Source organism: Meles meles, chromosome 7 (assembly GCF_922984935.1).
Source record: "Meles meles chromosome 7, mMelMel3.1 paternal haplotype, whole genome shotgun sequence".
Lineage (NCBI taxonomy): Eukaryota > Metazoa > Chordata > Mammalia > Carnivora > Mustelidae > Meles > Meles meles.
In genome coordinates, this window is record NC_060072.1 from 81,371,899 (window position 1) to 81,395,072 (window position 23,174).

The window sequence follows — 23,174 nt, forward strand, 5'->3', positions numbered from 1 at the left end:
GCTCTTATAAGTACAATCAAATTAGAGGTAGGTGTTTTAAGTAAAATTCAACTATATCGTATCTTTTTCTGTGTTATATCTACAAATATTCATATTTAGTATTTAGCCCAAGCATATATTTTTAACATAAAGTGTACTGCATTTTTAGGATGATTTTTTTTTATTAGAAGCACCATAACCCACAATTTAAAATTGAAGGAAATATAAAACAGGTATCTATGCTGTATCAGTAGAAAGTATAACGGCTATGTACTCTTTTGATGTGACTATGGATTTGCTATTTACCTGCCAGATTCAATAATGTTTCTAGGTGTTTTAAATAAATTCATTTTCCTAATTTTTACTTGCTCCATTTTAACAAGCAGAATAAACATTCACTGTACAGGACAACACTGAGTAACGATTTATATGTGTGTTTATAGGCATAATGTCACTGTGATCCAGTGCAAGCTGTTTGTTAACAACATTATTTTGGCATAATTCATTCAAATATGTCTGTATATTATACCATAAATTATTTTGTCCTTTTAAAAAGTTCCTAACTAGAGTCATATATCTGTTAAGTTTATTTTGAAGGCTTTGGAAAAAGTAAGCAGTGATTTGATTCCCTGATGAGCACCCTGAAAAAAAAAAAGCACAGACATTTTGGACATGGAAATCTCGGGAAGGGAGGAGTATAGAAATGAGCACCAGTTATTTGCAGATATTCCAAAGAATATCTCCTTATACTTCCCACTTCTGAATGTTCATACGACTTGAATTGGGAGACCAGTAGTCATGTGAGGAACACACTTCCCACAGAATCCTCCACATCTGCCGTAGACTTTGGTTCCATCCTGAAAATAGGAAGAGGCAGAAATATAGGAGAATTGGGCAAAAGCTGGTATCTGTGTACATAGGCAGAAAAAGCAAATGTTTTAAATCATGCAGCAGAAATCGTTAGCCAAAGTTTCCTATAACAATTACATTTGAGGTCAAAGATCATACCACTTCAGGATTAGTTGAAATTGGTGGTCATGGGAATCAGATAATCTGAGATTCAGATTAGCTACTGACAATTATAAACCACATTATAATTTAGACAATTCATCTCAATCCACGTATTTTTCATCGAGGTGTATTTGCTTCAGTCAGGTTGTTAAAAACCTCTCCCAATTTGCTGTCCAATATTTATATGATCTTTTTTAAAGATTTTATTCATTTATTTGAAAGACAGAAACTACAAGTAGGCAGAGAGAGAGAGGAGGAAGCAGGCTCCCTGCTGAGCAGAGAGCCCGATGCGGGGCTCAATCCCAGGACCCTGGGACCATGACCTGAGCCGAAGGCAGAGGCTTTAACCCATTGAGCTACCCAGGCGCCCCCAATATTTATATGATTTTATATAAGATTCTCATAGGCTAAATAAGAAATATACAAACATGCCCTTAACTGTATACAAGTCATATTCTCCCCCGTTAACCTCAAACATCTCATGGAAGCCTTAGAAACACAGCTTGAAGTATATAGTTTGTGATAAAATGGGGGGAGAAAACTGGACTGAAAGCAGTAATTGTAATTAGAAAAGAACTAAGGAGGGAGTTTTCGGTGTTTTGTGTGTTTTTGTTTTTTGGGTTTTGTTTTGTTTTGTTTTAAGAAAAGCAAAGCTGTTCACTGAGGAATAGGTTGACAGAGGCTGGTGAGAGCAGTGGAACAGAAATTCTTTCTTGATTCCTTTCCATCCTTGGTCCAAAAGTCAAAAGACTGAATACAGTTTGATAGGATGAAGCAAAAACAGTTTGAGCTCCTATATGAGTTTCTGAAGAAAGTAAGGGGTTTTTGTTTGTTTGTTTGTTTTGGGGGGGTTTGTTTTGATTTTTTTTTTAATTAATTTATTTTTTCAGCAAAACAGTATTCATTGTTTTTGCACAACACCCAGTGCTCCATGCAATACGTGCCCTCCCTACTACCCACCACCTGGTTCCCCCAACCTCCCACCCCCGCCCCTTCAAAACCCTCAGGTTGTTTTTCAGAGTCCATAGTCTCTTATGGTTCGCCTCCCCTTCCAATTTCCCTCAACTTCCTTCTCCTCTCTATCTCCCAATGTCCTCCATGTCATTTGTTAGAGAGAGTCAAGTATCATATGGTTTCACTTATTTGTTTTGATTTTAATCTAAAGAGGGCGGGCAGAGAAGGAAACTGAGTTCCTAGAACATTTGGGATAAGGAGTGTTTTGAGATTAGGGGCTTTTGAAGTTGCCTTTTCTTTCAGAAATTTTTCTTAGCTCTCCAGAATCTAAGTAAAGAAAGAAGAAGGGAATAGCAGCAAAAATTCCCATTTATGTATATTCCTATTCCCAGTTTGCTTAAGTAAAAACCGAATCTTGATTAAATGTCCTGGCAAATGAAAAGAAGCTTGCATTTACATATGTAAACCTGGATTCCACCAGTCATAGCTTCATACGAGGCCACGGGTTTCAGGAAATATTTCGTGTGCAATATTTTTGATCAAGGTAGACATTCTCAGTAGATTAAATAACTAATTAACCTTTAGAATGGAAGTTAAATAGAAGTAAAAGGAGATTATGCTAAATATTCATATCTACTGGTGACCTCTTTACAATTAACCAAAAAATATAGAAAAGCTGGATAAATAAGGTGAAAATATTTCTTTTTTTTTATTTTATTTTTTTAATTGACAGATCACAAGTAGGCAGAGAGGCAGGCAGAGAGAGAGGGGGAAGCAGGCTCTCTGCTCAGCAGAGAGCCTGCTGAGCAGAGAGCCCGTTGCGGGGCTCCATCTCAGGACCCTGAGATCATGACCTGAGCCAAAGGCAGAGGCTTAACCCACTGAGCCACTCAGGAGCCCCAAATATTTCTCTTTTACACAGAGACCTGCTCGGAATATACTTTAATTAACTTATTCCCATTCTTCTACCAAAAGGGATTAGGTCTTATATGCCAAGAGTTTAAAAATAGCTGTTTGTTCTAAAAGCTGACTTCTTACCCAAATGACAGAAATAATAAAAAAAAATGTAAATGCTTCATTAATTAAAACTTGGTTTTGTAGTCTTCAGAAATAGAATGTTTTAGTCCATGAATATCAGAAAATTGAATTTCATTACAAATAATATTGATACAAGTATAAAAAAACAAGTCACTTTTATCCAAAGAAAGAAAAACCCTAAAACAGAAGGGACAGGGGCCATGGATGGCACTGACTGATGAGCAACATAGGTGAGAACACTCAGAAAGGAGATCCTGATTTACTAGAGACAGAGTCAAGCGATCTGAGACATGGTCCCTGCGAGTAACAGGAGCCGTCTCATGAGACTTATGTGCCAGTACCCTCTACGACCAGAATTATATGTGTCCTACCTGTAAGAGCCCAGTACGATGTTATCTGTGTAAAGGCAGAGGAAAATACACATACAACCATAAAGCTAGTCCTGATTTTTATTGAAACTATAAAGAATATATGCCAAATGAAACACGGCCACCCCCATTGCTAAATCAAGGCAGTGAGATAAATAAACCAAAAACCGACTCCTCACTTTGAAACAGTAAAACCGACAAATCTTTAATAATTAAAATACAGCTAACAGCACCACCTCTTCTTGAAGTACATGCATTTCAAGTTATTAGCTCCAAACTGGAGCTACATAGAATCTATATGCCCTAGTATTTGATATTTCTGGTTCAAATATTGGTAACCAATACATGAGTTTATATGCAAATAAGGCCACATATGTACATTAATCAAAATGACCCTGGTTTCATGATTTCGTAGATTACTATTATGCCCCATTATATGTAATATGCCTCATCTATGCAGTAACTCATAAGGCATTAACTTTATAACTCTAAAGTTAAAGTAAAGGACCTTTAGTTCTAGCTCACAGCACAGAAGTATTTCAAACAAGCATTCTGGTCCAGCAGGACTTACTTGTGATCTGTGTATGATGACAGAGGCATAACTCCCCTGAGCAAGCCACTTTGCTGTGCTGGATATCTTCATTCCAGTTCCTGCCAAGTTAATGCTGAACTGTCCCTAGATTGTAAACAAAACAAAACAAAACAGATGAAATTCATAAAACATTTAAGAATGCTCAAAAGAAACACCTGAATTTGAATTATATAAGAAAGGTCCAGGGGTCCTGGTGGCTCGGTGGGTTAAAGCCTCTGCCTTCGGCTCAGGTCATGATCTCAGAGTCCTGGAATCGAGCCCCGCATCGGGCTCTCAGCTCAGAGGGGAGCCTGCTTCCCTCTCTCTCTCTCTCTGCCTGCTTCTCTGCTTGCTTGTGATCTCTGTCAAATAAATACATATAATCTTAAAAAAAAAAAAGAAAAAAAGAAAAAAAGAAAGGTCCCAAATTGGTTTTCAAGGGTCTTCCTTTAAAAAATGAAAAAAAATATTTTTTCTTGAGAGAGGGAGAGAGAGTGCGCACAGAGAGTGGCAGAGGGAGAGGGAGAGAAAATCTTAAGCAGGCTCCATGCCCAGGGCAGAGCAGGAGGAAGGGCTCAATCTCCTGACCCTGAGATCATGACCTGTTCCAAAATCAAGAGTCAGATGCTTAGCTGACTGAGCCTCCAGATGCCCAAAATGAAAGAATATTGATACAACTTTACTCTAAAGGAAATGGACCAGCTAATTTTTTTAAAAAATTTATTACAAATATGTCTTCTCAATATGAGATACCTGAATCAATATCATATAATGTGATTTGTACAAAAATAAATCCGTCTAACCCTAGGACTCTAGGCTTGACCGGCTACAGTTAGTGTTCCTAGAGCAGTAGGCAAGTCTTAACAGAAGGGGTGCTCATAGGGACTAACACCAAACTTAACATTTCTCCAATTTCTATTTTTGACCCCTTCTTGTTCACTTCCCTGATAACAATTCCCCTGTTTAATGTATTTTCTAGAGTCTCCTGTCAATGTGACCTTCTCTGTTACCATAAAAATATTACTTCTTAGCCCCACACACAAAACTACAGAATGTATCATTTATTGTCCCAGCTATTGCATTCTTTTTAAAGTACGCAGAAGTGTATGTGGGATGTGTGATACCGCATGATTTACACACAGTGTGTGAGCCCCCTAGTGGCTTTATGATCTAATTCTTTTTAAGACACAAGAACCATTTTCATGTCAAAATATTTCAGACTACCCCTGTTAAAAATTAAACTTTAAATGTCTGTTAATTGAGAAAATGTGTGACTAAAATAGGTAAAATTCTGATAGATTTATATGATCTTGCAGTACAGAATTACACACTGAAAAAATAATTAACAAATACTAATTAAGCCTATTGCCAATGTTCAAACATACATAGATTCAGAGTGATAATCTTGGATCACATCACTATATCCCATAGCCTAAGCTTCATGAATCTTGAGCAAGACTGTGACAAAATATAAAGGATTACATTATATTATGTGAAAGAAAATATTACCTAGTCATGAAAGCAAAAGTGAAATAGATTTCAAATATTATTATTTATATTTATATATATATTTATATTTATATTTATATATTTATATCAAATATTATTTCTTAATTAAAATCAAAATAAATTCAGATACATTTATAATACATTTATCATATAATTTTAATATATGAAGAATTTTTCCTGTAAGAGAAATAATGTTTAGATAAATTCCAAATAAAAATTTCTTATTACATACATCACTTAATTATAAATTTAGAATATGACCTAGATGTTTCATTGCTGTATTTTCAAAGTCCAGAAAGTGTTTTTGAATGAATTAAGTACAGCCTTACAAATATTAAATTTTCATATTACATACACATAAATACAAAAATACACATCTAAACCTTTCATACATCATGATAATGAATAACATTAACACTAGAAACAATGGTATTTATATTGGTAAATACTTGAAAAATAATTCTAACTACTTCTCTAATACTTGATAATCAACCTGATACAAGTTTTGCATTGAATATCTTCATCCTACATTAGCTCATTAAGTAGGCTTCTCAACAAATAAAATTTCTTTAAAATAGAAATATATTCTGTGATGTAGGTTTCCTATAACTAGACACTTACTGAATACCCCCGTAGAGTGTTTTCACAACATAACATTCTACACTTTCACTCAAGCAATACTCAAGGTTGCTTGGAAGCATTCAAATGTACATACACTGAAAGTGAAAGGAAAAAAATCCAACTGTCTAGGTTGTCATTAACAAAATTGGTGGACTAGAAATACCTATGGCTCCATTTCTGCAGACAAACTTTCATGAGCTTTACTTACATCCTTAGACCTCCTTAAAAAGCAACATTTGAGCCCCGCATCGGGCTCTCTGCTCAGTGGGGAGCCTGCTCCCCCCTACCCCCGCCCCGCCGCCTGCCTCTCTGCCTACTTGTGATCTCTGTCAAATAAATAAATATTTTTAAAAATGTTTTTAAAAAAGCAACATAATACAATCTCCAAGAAATGGTAAAACAATTCATCTGAAATTTGAGATAGTATTGATAATGTAACAATACATTACACTTACTCATTCAAAATTCCACTGCATAGTGTCAAGTACTGTGGTGGTACCAAGACATATCTCACTTTAAATCTTTTTTTTTTTTTAATTTTATTTTTTTTCAGTGTTCCAAAATTCATTGTTTATGCACCACACCCAGTGCTCCATGCAATATGTGCCCTCCTTAATACCCACCACCAGGCTCACCCCACCCCCCACCCCCAAAACCCTCAGTTTGTTCTCAGAGTCCACAGTCTCTCTTGGTTTATCTCCCCCTCTGATTTCTAAATCTTTTTTTTTTTTTTTTTAAGATTCTATTTATCCATTTGACAGACAGAGATCACAGGCAGGCAGAGAGGCAGGCAGAGAGAGAGAGAGAGAGAGGAGGATGCAGGCTCCCTGCGGAGCAGAGAGCCCCATGCGGGGCTTGATCCCAGGAACTTGGGATCAAAATCCTAGCCGAAGGCAGAGGCCTTAACCCACTGAGCCACCCAGGCATCGCTGATTTCTAAATCTTTTAAATGAAGAACAGATTGGTAGTTGCCAGAAGGTTCGGGGAAATAGGTCCTCACCCATGGTCAAAAGATACAAAATTCCAGTTATGAGATAAATTCTGGGAAATTAATGTACAGCCTGGTGATTATAGTTAACAGTACTGCACTGTATATTTGAAAGTTGTTAAGAGAGAGTTCTTAAAAGCTCTTATCCCACGAGAAAGATTTCATAACTATGTGAGGTGATGGATGTTGATTAAGCATCCTATGGTGATCATTTTGCAATGTATACATAATCAAATCATTGTCTTGAACACTTTACACTAATGCAATGTTATATGATAATTGTATTTCACTGAAACTGGAGAAAAATAAGTAAAATAACATATGTACATAAATACATGTAATGAACTGTAGAGAATTATAGGACATATTTATAACATAAAAAATGTACTGGTATGTTCCTAGGGAAATTCAGAAGTAATAAATGATAGAATAAATTATTTTAGTTCCATATTTTATTTAAGATTAAAATGCAAACCTCCTTAAACCTAATCTTTAACTTAAAATTAGTTCAATATAGCAGCTAAAACTTTGCTTTTTAAAAAAGTAGATGAGGTTTACCACCTCTTCTACTCGCAACATTTTTTTAGATTAGACAAACATAAGGAGTAAAATTCTAAGAGAAAAATCACAAGTGGAAGGTGACCCAAAGATCCAATAATTCAATAAATTGGAATATCTGTCCTTGACTTATTAACTGAATTAAAGAAAAAAAGTACTTATGGGTATAAAAGAAGAAACATAGTGGTAGATACAAGTTTCAATGTTCTACTTCTCTTATTGACCGATTGGTTCATGGTTGCTCATTACACCATCATGCTTTTATAATGTTAAAATATGTTGTACATATATTATTATGAATGGGATCTATAATCTAATGCAATTCTTTTTCTTTCAATTTTTAATTTTTTATTAACATATAATGTATTATTAGCCCCAGGGGTACAGATCTGTGAATCACCAGGTTTACACACTTCACAGTATGTACCATAACACATACCCTCCCTAGTGTCCATAACCCAACCACCCTCTCCCTTCCCCCCTCCCCCCGGCAACTCTCAGTTTGTTTTGTGAGATTAAGAGTCTCTTATGGTTTGTCTCCCTCCCAATCCCATCTTGTTTCTTTTTTCCCTTCCCTACTCCCCAAACCCCGCACTTTGCCTTTCAAATTCCTCACATCAGGGAGATCATATGATAATTGTCTTTCTCTGATAAACTTATTTTGCTCAGCGTAATACCCTCTAGTTTCATCCATGTCATTGCAAATGACAAGATTTCATTTCTTTTGACAGCTGCATAGTATTCCACTGCATATGTATACCACATCTTCTTTATCCATTCATCTATTGATGGACATCTAGGTTCTTTCTATAGTTTGGTTATTGTGGACATTGCTGCTATAAACATTTGGGTGCACATTCCCTTCAGATCACTACATTTGTATCTTTAGGGTAAATACCCAGTAGTGCGATTGCTGGGTCTTAGCTCTATTTTCAACTTTTTGAGGAACCTCCATGCTGTTTTCCAGCTTGCATTCCCACCAACGGTGTAGGAGGGTTCCCCTTTCTCCACATCCTTGCCAGCATCTGTCATTTCCTGACTTGTTAATTTTAGCCATTCTGACTGGCATGAAGTGGTATCTCATTGTGGTTTTGATTTGTATTTCCCTAATGCCAAGTGATGTGGAGCACTTTCTCATGTGTCTGTTGGCCATCTGGATGTCTTCTTTGCAGAAATGTCTGTTCATGTCATCTGCCCATTTCTTGACTGGATTGTTTGTTCTTTGGGTGTTAAGTTTGATCAGTTCTTTATAGATTTTGGATACTAGCCCTTTATCTGATACATTGTTTGCAAATATCCTCTCCCATTCTGTCAGTTGTCTTTTGGTTTTGTTAACTGTTTCCTTTGCTGTGCAAAAGCTTTTGATCTTGATGAAGTCCCAATAGTACATTGTTGCCCTTGCTTCCCTTGCCTTCGGTGATGTTCCTAGGAAGAATTTGCTGAGGCTGAGGTCGAAGAGGTTGCTGCCTGTGTTCTCCTCAAGGATTTGGATGGATTCCTGTCTCACATTGAGGTCTTTCATCCATTTGGCATCTGTTTTTGTGTGTGGTGTAAGGAAATGGTCCAGTTTCATTTTTCTGCATGTGGCTGTCCAATCTTCCCAACACCATTTGTTGAAGAGACTGTCTTTTTTCCATTGGACATTCTTTCCTGCTTTGTCAAAGATTAGTTGACCGTAGAGTTGAGGGTCCATTTCTAGGCACTCTATTCTGTTCCATTGATCTATGTGTCTGCTTTTGTGCCAGTACCATACTGTCTTGATGATGACAGCTTTGTAATAGAGCTTGAAGTCTGGACTTGTGATGCCACCAATTTTGGCTTTCTATTTCAACATTCCTCTGGCTATTCGAGGTCTTTTCTGGTTCCATATAAATTTTAGGATTATTTGTTCCATTTCTTTGAAAATAGTTGATGGCATTTTGATAGGGATTGAATTAAATGTGTAGATTGCTTTAGGTAGCACAGACATTTTCATAATATATGTTTTTCCAATCCATGAGCATGGAATATTTTTCATTTCTTTGTGTCTTCCTCCATTTCTTTCATGAGGACTTTATAGTTTTCTGAGTACAGATGATTTTCCTCTTTGGTTAGGTTTATTCCTAGGTATCTTATGGTTTTGGGTATAATTGTAATGCAAGGTAATTCTAATAAGAATGCCATTGGGAATTTTTATAACTCTAGAGAACTGATTCTAAAATTTATATTAAAAGACAAAGAAATTAAAATAGTTTAAACAATTTTTAAAAAGAAAAAACATGTAGGACTCACACACACTACCTTATTTTAGTGCTTATTAAAAAGCCATCATAACCAAGATACTGCTGTGAGAGGGAGGTAGATCAATGGAACAGAACAGTTCAGAAATAGACCTATATTAATAAGTCCACTTGGTTTTTTACAAAGGTAGAAAGTTAATTAAATGGAGAAAATACAGTCTTTTCAACAAATGGTTTTCGGACAATTGGATGTCTACATGTAAAAACCATCAAACTTCACACAAAATTAATTCAAAATCAATCATAGGTCTAAGTGTACAACTATAAAACTATACAGATTTTTGAAGGAAACATAGGAGAAAATCTTTGTAACTTGGAATTAGTCAAAGAGTTTTTCAGTATGAAACTAATTGCACAAGTCATATAGGAAAAAAATAATATATTTTGTGTCATTAAAACTTAAGATTTTTGCTGTGTGAAAGATACTTAACAAAAAGATACAGTTCATACCAGGAAAAAAATATTTACAAATGTCATATATAACAAAAGACTTGTATACAGAATATGTAAAGAACTCTCAAAATTAAACAGTAGGAAATGAACAATCCAATATTTAAAATGAGCAAAAGACTCTAAAATGCTACATCAAAATGGATATGCAGATGACCAATAAGCACATGAAAGATATTTAACATCTTTAACCATTAGGGAAATCAAATTAAAGCCACAGTAAAATTTCACAGAACATGGGGAGGGGAGACAGAAAACTTGACAATCCTAAGTGCAAACAGGGAAGCAAAGACTGGAACTTAAATCTTCACTAGTGGGAATACAAAGCCACTAGAACTTACATATCTTCACTCTATAAAACGGTTTGGTAGTTTCTTATAAGTTAAACATATATGTGACCCTACAATCCCATTCATAGCATATTTATCCCAGAAAAATTAAAATGTATGTTCACATGAATACGTGTACACAAATGTGCATATCAGGTCTGTTCATAAACTCCCAAACTTTAATCAACCCATATTCTTCCAATGAATGAATGGAAAAACTATAAGACAACTGTACAACATCTGTATAATGGAGTAATTTTCTCAGCAATAAAAAAGAAACAAATTGCTGATATCTGAAACAACACAGATGAATGAATCTCAAAGGTGTTATGTTGAGTGAAGAAAGCCAATCTTCAAAGGTTATATACTGCATGATTCCATTTATATGACATTTGTATGACATTTCAGAAAAGACAAAACTATAGCACAGAGAAGATCTTGATCAATGTTTACCAGGAGGTAGGTCCAAAGGAGAAACTCACTCCATGAAGGGCATATGAGGGAACCATGCTATAGGCTAATTATGATGATGATAAAATGAATCTGTACAGGAGAAAAGCAAGATGGTGGAGGAGTAGGAGACCTAAATATCATCAGGTCCCAGGAGTTCAGCTGGATAATTGTCAAACCATTCTGAACAGCTACAAACTCAACAAAAGAGAGGAGAAGAAGAGCAGCAATTCTACAAACAGAAAGTTGACCACTTTCTGGAAGGTAGGACATGCCAAGAAATACATCCAAAGCAACATTTGGGAAGATAGACCATGGAGGGAGTGGCCAGCTCCTGGCAAGTGAGAGATAAGTGGAGCACAAAATCTTAACTTTTAGAAGTTGGCTCCCTTGAGGGACCTCTCTCCAGAGTCTAAGTGGGTGGTGGAGCCCTCACGGGGACAGTGTGGTCTCAGAATCTGCAGGATCACAAAAAGACCAAGGGTGCCTGAGTGTGGCAGAGCTCCCAGGTTTTGGAGCAGGGAAGCCAGCTGCAGAGATGGAGCAGAGGGCTTTTAGGTCGGGGTAAAATTAAACCATGATCCAAGTCACAGTCAGGCCACTGCTCTTCAGGTAGGAACCCAACAAGCAGCAGATCTGGGGAGACTCACTTTTCTCCTCTGGGAGGAGCAGTGCAGGAGCACACTGCAGGAATCAACTGAGTATGGAGGCTCCAAATGGGGCTAGGCATGAGAGATAGAAACACTAGGTCACAAGCCAGGTGAGCTCGGAGTGCGGCCGGGGACCAGGGAGATGGGAGGGATTGACTGATTCTCTCTGAGGGTGTACTAAGGAATGGGGTCCCCAAACTCTTGGCTCCTATGGGTCAGAGAGTGGAAGGCCTCCATTTTCATTCCTGTCCTCCAAAACTGTACAGAAAGCATTCAGGGAACAAAAGTTCCAGAGACCAAAACCAAGCAGATTACATAGCGGGGCCCCTGCAAGGGCAGTATAGTTCTGCCTCAGGCAAAGACATTTGAGAATTACTGTGGGGGAGGAGCCCTGGCCCCTCCAGAAGATCAGCAAGACCATTCAGCCAAGACCAAGTTCACCAATCAATGAGAAGTACAGAATTCCAGACTTAGGGGAAATCAAGACATAGACCTCATGGCTTCTTTCCATGATCCTTTAGTTTTTTAAAGTTGAATTTTTTAAATTTTATTTTTTTATTCTATTTTTTAAAAATTTTCCTCTCCTACTTTAACTTTTTTTGATTATCTTATCAATACCTTTTAAAAAATCTTTTTAAATTTTCATTGTTATAGTCATATTTTATCCCTTCATTGTATTTAACCTTATTTTTTTGTATACATATAGGTTTTTATTTTTCTTTAAAATTTTGGGATACAATTTCTTCTAATAGATCAAAGTATACTCTAAATCTAGCACATGGCTTTGTTCTAATCCCCAGCCTGATCACATTCTTTCCTTTTTTTAACCACCTTATCAATTCCTTTTTTAGAATCTTTTTAAATTTTCATTGCAGTCATATTTCATCCCTTCCTCGTGTTTACCCTTATTCTTGTATCTATATAAGTTTTTCTTTCTTTAAAATTTTGGGTTTCTTCTAACAGACTGAAATACACCCAAAATCAAGTGTGTGGCTCTGTTTTATTCACCAGTCTAATATATATATATATATATATATATATATATATATATATATATATATATTCCCCCCCCTTCCCTCTTAGTCTCTCCCTACTTTCGGGTATCTTCTGATTTGGTTAGTACATATTTTGCTGGGGTCATTGCTACCCTTTTAGTATTTTGTTCTCTCATTCACCTATTCTTATTTGGATAAAGTGGAAAGGTGGAAATCTCATCAAAAAAAAAAAAAAAAAAAGAAAGAAAGAAAAAGAAAAAGAGGCAGTACCAACAGCTGGGGACCTAATCAATATGGACATTATTAATATCTTACAACTAGGGTTCAGAATGACGATTATCAAGGTGCTAGCTGGGCTCAAAAAAATCCATGAAAGATATTAGAGAATCCCTTTCTGGAGAAATAAAATCCCTTTCTGGAGAAACAAAAGAACTAAAATTGAAACAAGCTGAAATTAGAAAAGCTATTAATGAGGTGTAATAAAAAATGGAGGCTCTTACTGCTATGATAAATGAGGGAGAAGAGAGAATTAGTGATATAGAAGACCAAATGATGGAGAATAAAGAAGCTGAGCAAAAGAGAGACAAGCAACTACTAGACCACAAGGGGAGAATTCAAGAGATAAGTGATACCATAAGATGAAATAATATTAGACTAATTGGGATCGCAGAAGAAGAAAAAGAGAAAGGGGCAGAAAGTATATTGGAGCAAATTATTGTAGAGAATTTCCCTAATTTGGTGAAGGGAACAAGCATCAAAATCCAGGAGGCACAGAGAATTCCCCTCAAAATCAATAAGAATAGGTCCACACCCCATGATCTAATAGTAAAATTACAAGTCTCAGTAACAAAGAGAAAATCCTGAAAGCCACTTGGGGCAAGAAGTCTGTAACATACAGTGGTAGAAATATTAGATTGGCAGCAGACCTATCAACAGAGACGTGGCAGGCCAGAAAGGACTGGCATGATATATTCAGAGCATTAAACAAGAATAATATGCAACCAAGAATACTATATCCACCTAGGCTTTCACTGAAAATAGAAGGAGAGATAAAAAGTTTCCAGGACAAACAAAAACTAAAATAATTTGCAAACACCAAACCAGCCCTACAGGAAATATTGAAAGGGGACCTGTAGGCAAAGAGAGAGCCTAAAAGTAGTAGACCAGAAAGGAACAGAGACAATATACAGTAACAGTCACCTTACAGGCAATACAATGGTACTAAATTCATATCTCTCAATAGTTACCCTGAATGTAAATGGGCTAAATGCCCCAATCAAAAGACACAAGTTATCAGAATGGATAAACAAACAAACAAACAAACAGCAACAACAACAACAACAACAAAAATCAATATGTGGTCTACAAGAAACTCATTTTAGACCCAAAGCCACATCCAGATTTAAAGTGAGGGGGTGGAAAAAAATATAGCATGTTAATGGACATCAAAAGAAAGCTGGGGTGGCAATCCTCATATCAGATAAATTAGATTTTAAGCAAAAAAATATAATAAGAGATGAGGAAGGCACTATATCATACTCAAAGGGGCCGTCCAACAGGAAGATTTAACAATTTTAAATATCTATGTCCCTAACATAGCAACAGCCAACTATATAAACCAATTAATAGCAAGATCAAAGAAACACATTGACAATAGTACAACAATAGTAGGGGACTTTAACACTCCTCTCACTGAAATGGGCAGATCATCCAAGCAAAACATCAACAAGGAAATAAAGGCTTTAAATGACACACTGGACCAGATGGACATCACAGATATGTTCAGAACATTCCATCCCAAAGCAACAGAATACACATTCTTCTCTAGTGCACATGAAACATTCTCCAGAATAGATCACATCCTGGGTCACAAATCAGGTCGCAACCAGTACTGAAAGATTGGGATCATTACCTGCATATTTTCAGGCCACAATGCTTTGAAATTAGAACTCAATCACAAGAGGAAAGTTGGAAAGAACTCAAATACATGGAGGCTAAAGAGCATTCTTCTAAGAAGGAAGTTCTTTTCAGTTCAATCAGGAAATTAAAGAAGAATTGAAAAAAAATCATGGAATCAAATTAAAATGAAAACAGAACTATTCAAAAACTTTGAGATGCAGCAAATGTGACTTGAGAGGAAAGTATATAGTAATACAAGACTTTCTGAAGAAACAAGAAAGGTCTCAAGTATACAAACTAACCCTACACCTAAAGGAGCTGGAGAAAGAACAGCAAAGAAAACCTAAACCCAGCAAGAGAAGAGAAATTATAAAGATCAGAGCAGAAATCAATGAAATAGAAACCAAAAGAACAGCAGAACAATTCAACGAAACTAGGAGCTGGTTCTTTGAAAGAATTAATAAGAATGATTAACCCCTGGCCAGACTTAACAAAAAGAAAAGAAAAATGTCCCAAATTACTAACATCATGAATGAAAGAGGAGAGTCACAATGAACAACAAAGAAATACAAACAATTATAAGAACATACTATGAGCAACTATATGGCAGCAAATTTGACAATCTGAAAGAAATGGATGCATTCTTAGAGACGTATAAACTACCACAACTGAACCAGGAAGAGATAGAAAAACCTGAACAGACTCATAACCAGTAAGGAGATGGAAGCAGTCATCAAAAATTTCCCAATAAACAAGAGCCCAGGGTCAGATGTCTTCCCAGGGAAATTCTACCAAACATTTAAAGAAGAATTAATTCCTATTCTCCTGAAACTGTTCCAAAAAATAGAAATAGAAGGAGGACTTCCAAACTCATTTTATGGGGCCAGCATTACCTTGATCCCCAAACCAGACAAAGACCCCATCAAAAAGAATTATAAAAAAATAAGAAATAAATAAAAAATTTTAAAAAAGAAGAATTACAGACCAATATATTTGATGAACACAGATGCAAAAATTCTCACCAAAATACTAGCCAATAGGATCCAACAGCACATTAAAAGGACTATTCACCGTGACCAAGTAGGATTTATTCCTGGGCTGCAAGGTTTGATTTGCAACAAATCAATCAATGTGATAAAATACGTTAATAAAAGAAAGAACAAGAACTATATGATACTCCCAATACATGCTGAAAAAGCATTTGACAAAGTACAGGATCCTTTCTTGATCAAAACTCTTCACAGTGTAGGGACAGAGGGTACAAACCTCAATATCATCAAAGCCTTCTATGAAAAACCCACAGCAAATATCATTCTCAAGGGGGAAAATCTGAGATCTTTTCCCCTAAGGTCAAGAACACTGCAGGGATGTCCACTATCACCACTGCAATTCAACATAGTACTAGAAGTCCTAGCCTCAGCAATCAGACAACAAAAAGAAATAAAAGGCATCCAAATTGGCAAAGAAGTCATCAAACTCTCACTCCTTACAGGTGATATGAAAAACTTCACTCCAAATCTGCTAGAACTTGTACAGGAATTGAGTAAATCATCAGGTTATAAAATAAAGGCACAGAAATCAGTTGCATTTCAATACACCAACAACAAGACAAAAGAAAGAGAAATTAAGGAATTGATTCCATATACAATTGTACCCCAAACCATAAGATATCTAGGAATAAATGTAACCAAAGAGGCAAATCATCTGTACTCAGAAAACTATAAAGTCCTCATGAAAGAAATGGAGGAAGACACAAAGAAATGGAAAAAAATTCCATGCTCATGGATTGGAAAAACATATATTATGAAAATGTCTGTGCTACCTAAAGCAATTTACACGTTTAATGCAATCCCTATCAAAATGCCATCAACTATTTTCAAAGAAATGGAACAAATAATCCTAAAATTTATATGGAACCAGAAAAGACCTCGAATAGCCAGAGGAATGTTGAAATAGAAAGTCAAAGTTGGTGGCATCACAAGTCCAGACTTCAAGCTCTATTACAAAGCTGTCATCATCAAGACAGTATGGTACTGGCACAAAAACAGACACATAGTTCAATGGAACAGAATAGAGAGACCCAGAATTGGACCCTCAACACTACAGTCAACTAATCTTTGACAAAGCAGGAAAGAATGTCTGATGGAAAAAAGACAGTCTCTTCAACCAATGATGTTGGGAAAATTGGACAGCCACATGCAGAAAAATGAAACTGAACCATTTCCTTACACCACACATGGAAACAGACTCGAAATGGATGAAGGACCTCAATGTGAGAAAGGATCCCATCCAAATCCTTGAGGAGAACACAGGCAGCAACCTCTTCGACCTCAGCCTCAGCAACTTCTTCCTAGGAACATCGCCAAAGGCAAGGGAAGCAAGGGCAACAATGAACTACTGGGACTTCATCAAGATCAAAAGCTTTTGCACAGCAAAGGAAACAGTCAACAAAACCAAACAACTGACAGAATGGGAGAGGATATTTGCAAACAATGTATCAGATAAAGGGCTAGTATCCAAAATCCATAAAGAACTTATCAAACTCAACACCCAAACAAATGATCAACCCAAACTCAACACCCAAACAAATGATCCAATCAAGAAATGGGCAGATGACATGAACAGACATTTCTGCAAAGAAGACATCCAGATGGCCAACAGACACATGAGAATGTGCTCCACATCACTCACCATCACGGAAATACAAATCAAAACCACAGTGAGATTATCAACTCACACTAGTCAGAATGGCTAATGTTAATAAGTCAGGAAACAAGAGGTGTTGGAGAATATGTGGAGAAAGGGGAACCCTCCTACATTGTTGGTAGGAAAGCAAGGTGGTGCAGCCACCTGGAAAACAGCATGGAGTTGCCTCAAAAAGTTGAAAATAGAGCTACCCTATGACCCAGCAATTGCACGACTGGGTATTTACCCTAAAGGTACAAATGTAGTGATCCAAAAGGGCACTTGTAACTGCATGTTTGTAGCAGCAATGTCCACAATAGCCATATATGAAAGAACCTAGATGTCCATCAACAGATGAATGGATAAAGAAGATATGAGATATATATATATATATATATATATATATATATATATATATACTATGTAATTGAAAACTATGCAGCCATAAAATTGAATACTTTTGTAATTGAATACTGTGCAGCCATAAAAAATGAAATCTTGCCATTTGCAACAATGTGGGTGGAACTAAAGGGTATTATGCTGAGCAAATAAAGTCAATCAGAGAGACAATTATCATATGATCTTTCTGATATGAGGAATTTGAGAGACAGTATGGGGGACTATAGGGGATAGGGAAGGAAAAAAAATGAAACAAGATGGGATTGGAGGGAGACAAACCATAAAATACTCTTAACCTCATTAAACAAATTGAGGGTTGCTTGGTGGGGTGGGGGGTAGGGATAGGGTCCGTAGGTTACGGACTTTGGGGAGGGTATGGTGAGTGTGATGAAATGTGTAAACCTGATGACTCACAGACCTATAACATGGGACAAATAATACATTATATATTATAAAAAAGAATGAGAAAAACTGGAATTCCACACAAAAAATTAAATATAAAAAAATAAAATTAAAAAAAATCTGTACATATGTTAGAACTGTATACTAAAAAAGGCAATTTTTTCTGTATGTTACAAAAATTTTTTAAATGTGAATGGGTGTAACATTTTATTTAAAGAATAAATCTTTCAATTCCCTTCTAAATAAAACCCAACAACATGTTACATGTAAGAGACACACTAAAAGTGATTCATAAAGGCTAAAATTAAAAGGATAAGCAAGAAAATATGCAAGGAAAATGAACATAAACAAAGAAGAGGGGCAGCAATCCTAAGAGACAAAGTAGAATTCAAGTCTTAAATCAGGAAAACATGACAAATAAGTACTAGAAACCATAATTTACAATGAAGAAATAACATATAAACATTATGAATTGAATAACACAGCAAGTTTTATGAAGCAAAACCATAGGAGATGCAAGTAGACATAGGCAGAAACCCCCAATAGGAATTTTTAATATACTACTTTTAGTAACAAGACAGATCAAGCAGGGAAAAATAAGGAGAGGGATCATCTAAACAATATAATAAAAAAGGTAAACCTTATGGATATATATCAAACTCTACATTCTTATAGTAAAAAAATACATGTTCAAAACATTTAACTGGCTCTGAATATTCAAAATAATGCTGGCCATGATCTATTGACATTGGCTAAATGTGGTTATTTCTCTTGCTGTTATGTGATCAGTTTTAATCACAAAACAGCTGAAGAGATACATGTTACATTTTATTGTCAAATTTTTGTGGCTCTTTGAAAAGTACCAAACTTTTTACTTTACTTCACTTTTGATGTATGTATTCTAAAGTCACATCACACTCCTTAACTTCATCTTATATTGCAATGTGGCAAAGTTTATTTTCCCTAAGGAGTGCCATATGTATCCATTCTCTTTTTAGCATTCATGTTCCAGAGTGCCCTGTCATATGCTAACACAGAGGATGTGGTTTTGATGAATCCCAAACAAAATAAGTTCTTTCTGTGACATCAAACATCTGGAGAGTATTCATGCAGATGTTGTATAACTTAACACAGGATCTGGTTTATATATTTGATGGAACATCTCTAAGAATACTAGACATTCTGTATTTTTGGTAACAGAAACCTCAGTCGCTTGAATAGAGAATGAATATAGATGGGCAAAGTTCCTATTGACAATACATATTTAGCTATGCCCAATAACATCTAACTTGGGAAATAAAACTCTCCATTCCAGAAATATCTGGAGACCTATGTGAGGGAGGCATCTCACCTTGATCAGTAGAGAGGAATATTTTATTACTGTACTGGTTCTTTCTGTGACTTTCTCAAGGACCTTAGGTAGGTTATTAACATGTAATGTCTGTTTCTCCTAAGTATAAAGTGGGGTTACCTAGTTTACATCTTTCACAAGATATTATAGGGAGGAAAAAGGGGTTACATTGAAACTGAAGAAAAGGAGTTAGAAATTAATGGAAATAGATCTCTTACCTTTTAAAACCCCAATTGTGCTAACATTTCTTATTCTGATTCCATGCTCATCAAGAAATATTCTATTTATAATAATTAATTTTCTGTTATTTCCCAATAGTAAAGTTAAACAAGATAAACGTTTTGATTCCACTTGACAGGTATATGATTTACTTGAATATCAGCTCTCTTGTGAATTTTGTTGAGGTCTCATTGACAAGACCTTACTCAATTCAACATGTAATAAAAAGGACTGGATTCCCAGAACTTTGCAACCTTTCCAAAGTAATGGCATCTTTGAGACCTTGTATCAGACTTTCCACAACTCTATGTGGCATTCTCAGTTTACTTCTCTCTAATCACATCAAGTATTTGATGAGAAGGCACAGCTTACAGGAAGGATGGGTTGCTGGACAAAGTTCATCAGTCTTGACATGGGTTGATCACTGGAGAATGAATACTCCCTATTTAATCTCTACTAAATCTCTATTTAAATGGAAGTGTTATTTAAAAAATCCAAACATGAGTAAAAATTTTGCTGAGAGGGACGCCTGGGTGGCTCAGTCAGTTAAACATTGAACTCCTGATTTTGGCTCAGGGCATGATCTTGGGTTGTAGGATCAAGCCCCAAGTCTGGCTCTCAACATAGCTCTCCTTATCTACCTCTTCCCCTCTTGTGCACTCTTCTCTCTCTCTCAAATAAATAAATAAATCTTTTTTAAAAAGTTTGCTGAGAATGTTAAAAAGTTTAGATTTCACATCCTTGATTTTAGAAGAGATGTCTGAAGAGACAATGTTTAAGACTTCGGAGTTGATCAAGATAAGGACAGTCCTAAGAAGATAATTGAATAGAAGATGTGGGTCAGAGAGTCACATTCTGGGAAGCAGAGCAATCATCTGACAGACCAATATGAAAGGGGAAGAATAGACAGAGATAGAGCTAATCAGCTTCAAAGAGCAAATGATAACTTAAGCCTCCCCTGCCAACTTACCTTTAAAAATATAGCCAAGAGAGGAAACAGTTCTGAAATGGCAACTTGAGGACCCCTGTGCTCTCACTCTTCAGCAAAACATCCATAACTGGTAAAAATTATAAAATATAACAACCATTTAAGGTCTCTGAAAAAATATCCCAAGGTTATACAACAAATGGAAAACATTAATTCACAAAAATCTATATCTAGGTAAAAAGAGTGTCTGTGGCATTTGAAGCATGACCCTGCCCTCTCCTCCTACCTCAGTAAGATGACAGTTTTACTCTTGATGGGGATACAAGATTCTATTTCCCCAGATCCCTACTAGGTTAGGTTTTCTCTTGGGAGGGACAAACCACCAGCAATTCTCATCTCACCCAGTTCACAGAAGCTCTATTACAAACAAGAATGGCTGGGGCCCTGCCACTCAGTCCCTACTCATAGAACAGAAGATCTACCTCAGGCATGGTAGGCTAAGAATGTAGGACTCAAATCATCCCCATTCAAAATCATGCTAAGGCAGAGATTCTATGCAGAGAAGGGCAAGCCAGGAAGACCCAGGGTCTACTGCTATGACTCAGCATCCTGCTTAAAAAGTGGTAATGTTACCCTGAGAAGTTGGCCCTATCCCTAGATCCACAGAATTGGTGCAATGTTTCTTCCTTAGAAGAGCGTCAAGATGTAAGGACAAAAATACCATAGCCTTTTCTAAGGAATATGAGCTTATTTGAGAAAGAACATGGGAGAATTTCAAGCCTATAGATGTTATTGAAAATGAGATTTTAATGGTGTGTAGCTAAGAGGAAAGTGGTGACAACTCAATGAGAGCAAAAACCAAAATGGTGATCAAACTGGAATTTAACAGAGAGAATCAAGGAAAGAGACAGCTAAGAAGCACTCCTTTTGAGGTCTCACCTGACCTCAAAGACTGACCTGTAATACCACCCTGGCCAAAGGGCTCAAATTTAGTTGAATCAGACCATGGAGTAATTTACTCCTCCATGATATTATTGAGAGAATAGAACAATCATCTAGCAATTAGGTGAAACTAAGAGCTGAGCATGGTATCAGTAGATTCAGACCAACTTAAAAACTTAATGGGGAGTTGGGAAAGAGACAGAGATCCCAGCCAAAAACGCCATCATTCCAGGAGGATCAGAGTGACTATGTACATGTCCAAAGCTGTGCCCTCCATGGAGTGACATCAAAGACTGCACAGGGAAAACAGATGTCACTGAAATAGTCCAGCCAAGGAACTAAGCAAATAAATAAACAAGCAAGAAACAAGACTTTGGTGGGGAGAGGCTGAGATTTAGTGTCCATAGCTACTAAAATACATGATCTAAAATGCCCAGTTTTCAACAAAAAAAACTGAGATATGCAAAGAAACTGGAAAGGATGACTCATATTTAGGGGGAAAAGGCATTAGAAACTGCCTGTGAGAGGTTTCAGATGTCTGGCTGAGCAGATAAAGACTTCAAAGCAGCTATTATAAATATGTTCAAAGAGCGAAAGAAAACCATGTTTTAAAGAAAGGTATGATAATAACGTCTCATCAAATAGAGAATATCAATACAGAGAAAGCAGTTACATTTAGAAAAAGAAGAAAAGGACAATTTCAGAGATGAAATGTACAATAACCAAAAAGACAAACGTCAGTAGAGGGGCTCAAACAGTAGATTGGAGCAGGCAGAAGAAAGAATTGAACAGATATCAGTAATGAAGATACAATCTGAAGAACAGAGAGAAAAAAGAAGAAAAATGAACAGAGCCTCAGAGAAACAAGAGTACACCACTAAATGCACCAATATATGCATAATGGGAGTACCAGAAGGAAAGGAGAAAGGAGTAGAGGATATGTTTAAATAAATAATACCTGAAAAATTTCCAAATTTGGTGAAATGCATTAATCTATACTTCTAAGAAACTCAATAGATTTTAAGTTTGGCAGATACACAGAGATCCACATCCAAATATGTGATACTAAAGATGATGAAAGTCAAAGACAAAGAAAATCTGAAAATATCAAGAGATAAATGACCACATACATAAGAACCCCAATAAGATAAGTAGCTGACTTCCATGTTTTTATCTAGAATCTAGAAGACAACAGGGTGACATATTTAATGTACTGAAAAATAAAAACTGTAAGTTGAGAATTTTATAATAAGCAAATCGATTTTTCAAGAATGAAGACATTTCCAAATAAACAAAACAGAGATTTGTTTATTAATGGTCCCGTTTTATAAGATATGTTAAAGGAAGTTCTTCAAGCTGAAATCAAGTAATACCAATGGGTCAACCAGGAAATTAAAGAAAGATTGAAAAAATTCATGGAAACAAATGAAAATGAAAACATAACTTTTCAGAGTCTTTGGGACACAGCAAAGGTGGTCCTGAGAGGAAAGTACATAGTGATACAAGCCTTTTTCATGAAATCAAGTAATGCTAGACATTAATACAAAACTACCAAATAGTATTTATAAAGGTAATTTTGTAGGTAATTATAAAAGGTGC

General features: G+C 36.1%; 1 protein-coding gene across 1 annotated transcript in view; it reads right to left on the reverse strand.

Annotated features, from left to right (window-relative positions):
* Positions 1-702: 702 nt before the first annotated feature.
* Positions 703-23,174, reverse strand: part of ADAMTS20 (ADAM metallopeptidase with thrombospondin type 1 motif 20) — a 202,123-nt gene continuing 179,651 nt past the window's right edge. Inside the window, exons 38-39 of the mRNA XM_046012763.1 lie at positions 3,922-4,026; positions 703-836 (exon numbers count right to left, since the gene is read on the reverse strand). Coding sequence (XP_045868719.1) covers positions 747-836; positions 3,922-4,026 — 195 coding nt within the window. The 3' untranslated portion in view covers positions 703-746. The remainder of the gene's footprint in view (positions 837-3,921; positions 4,027-23,174) is intronic.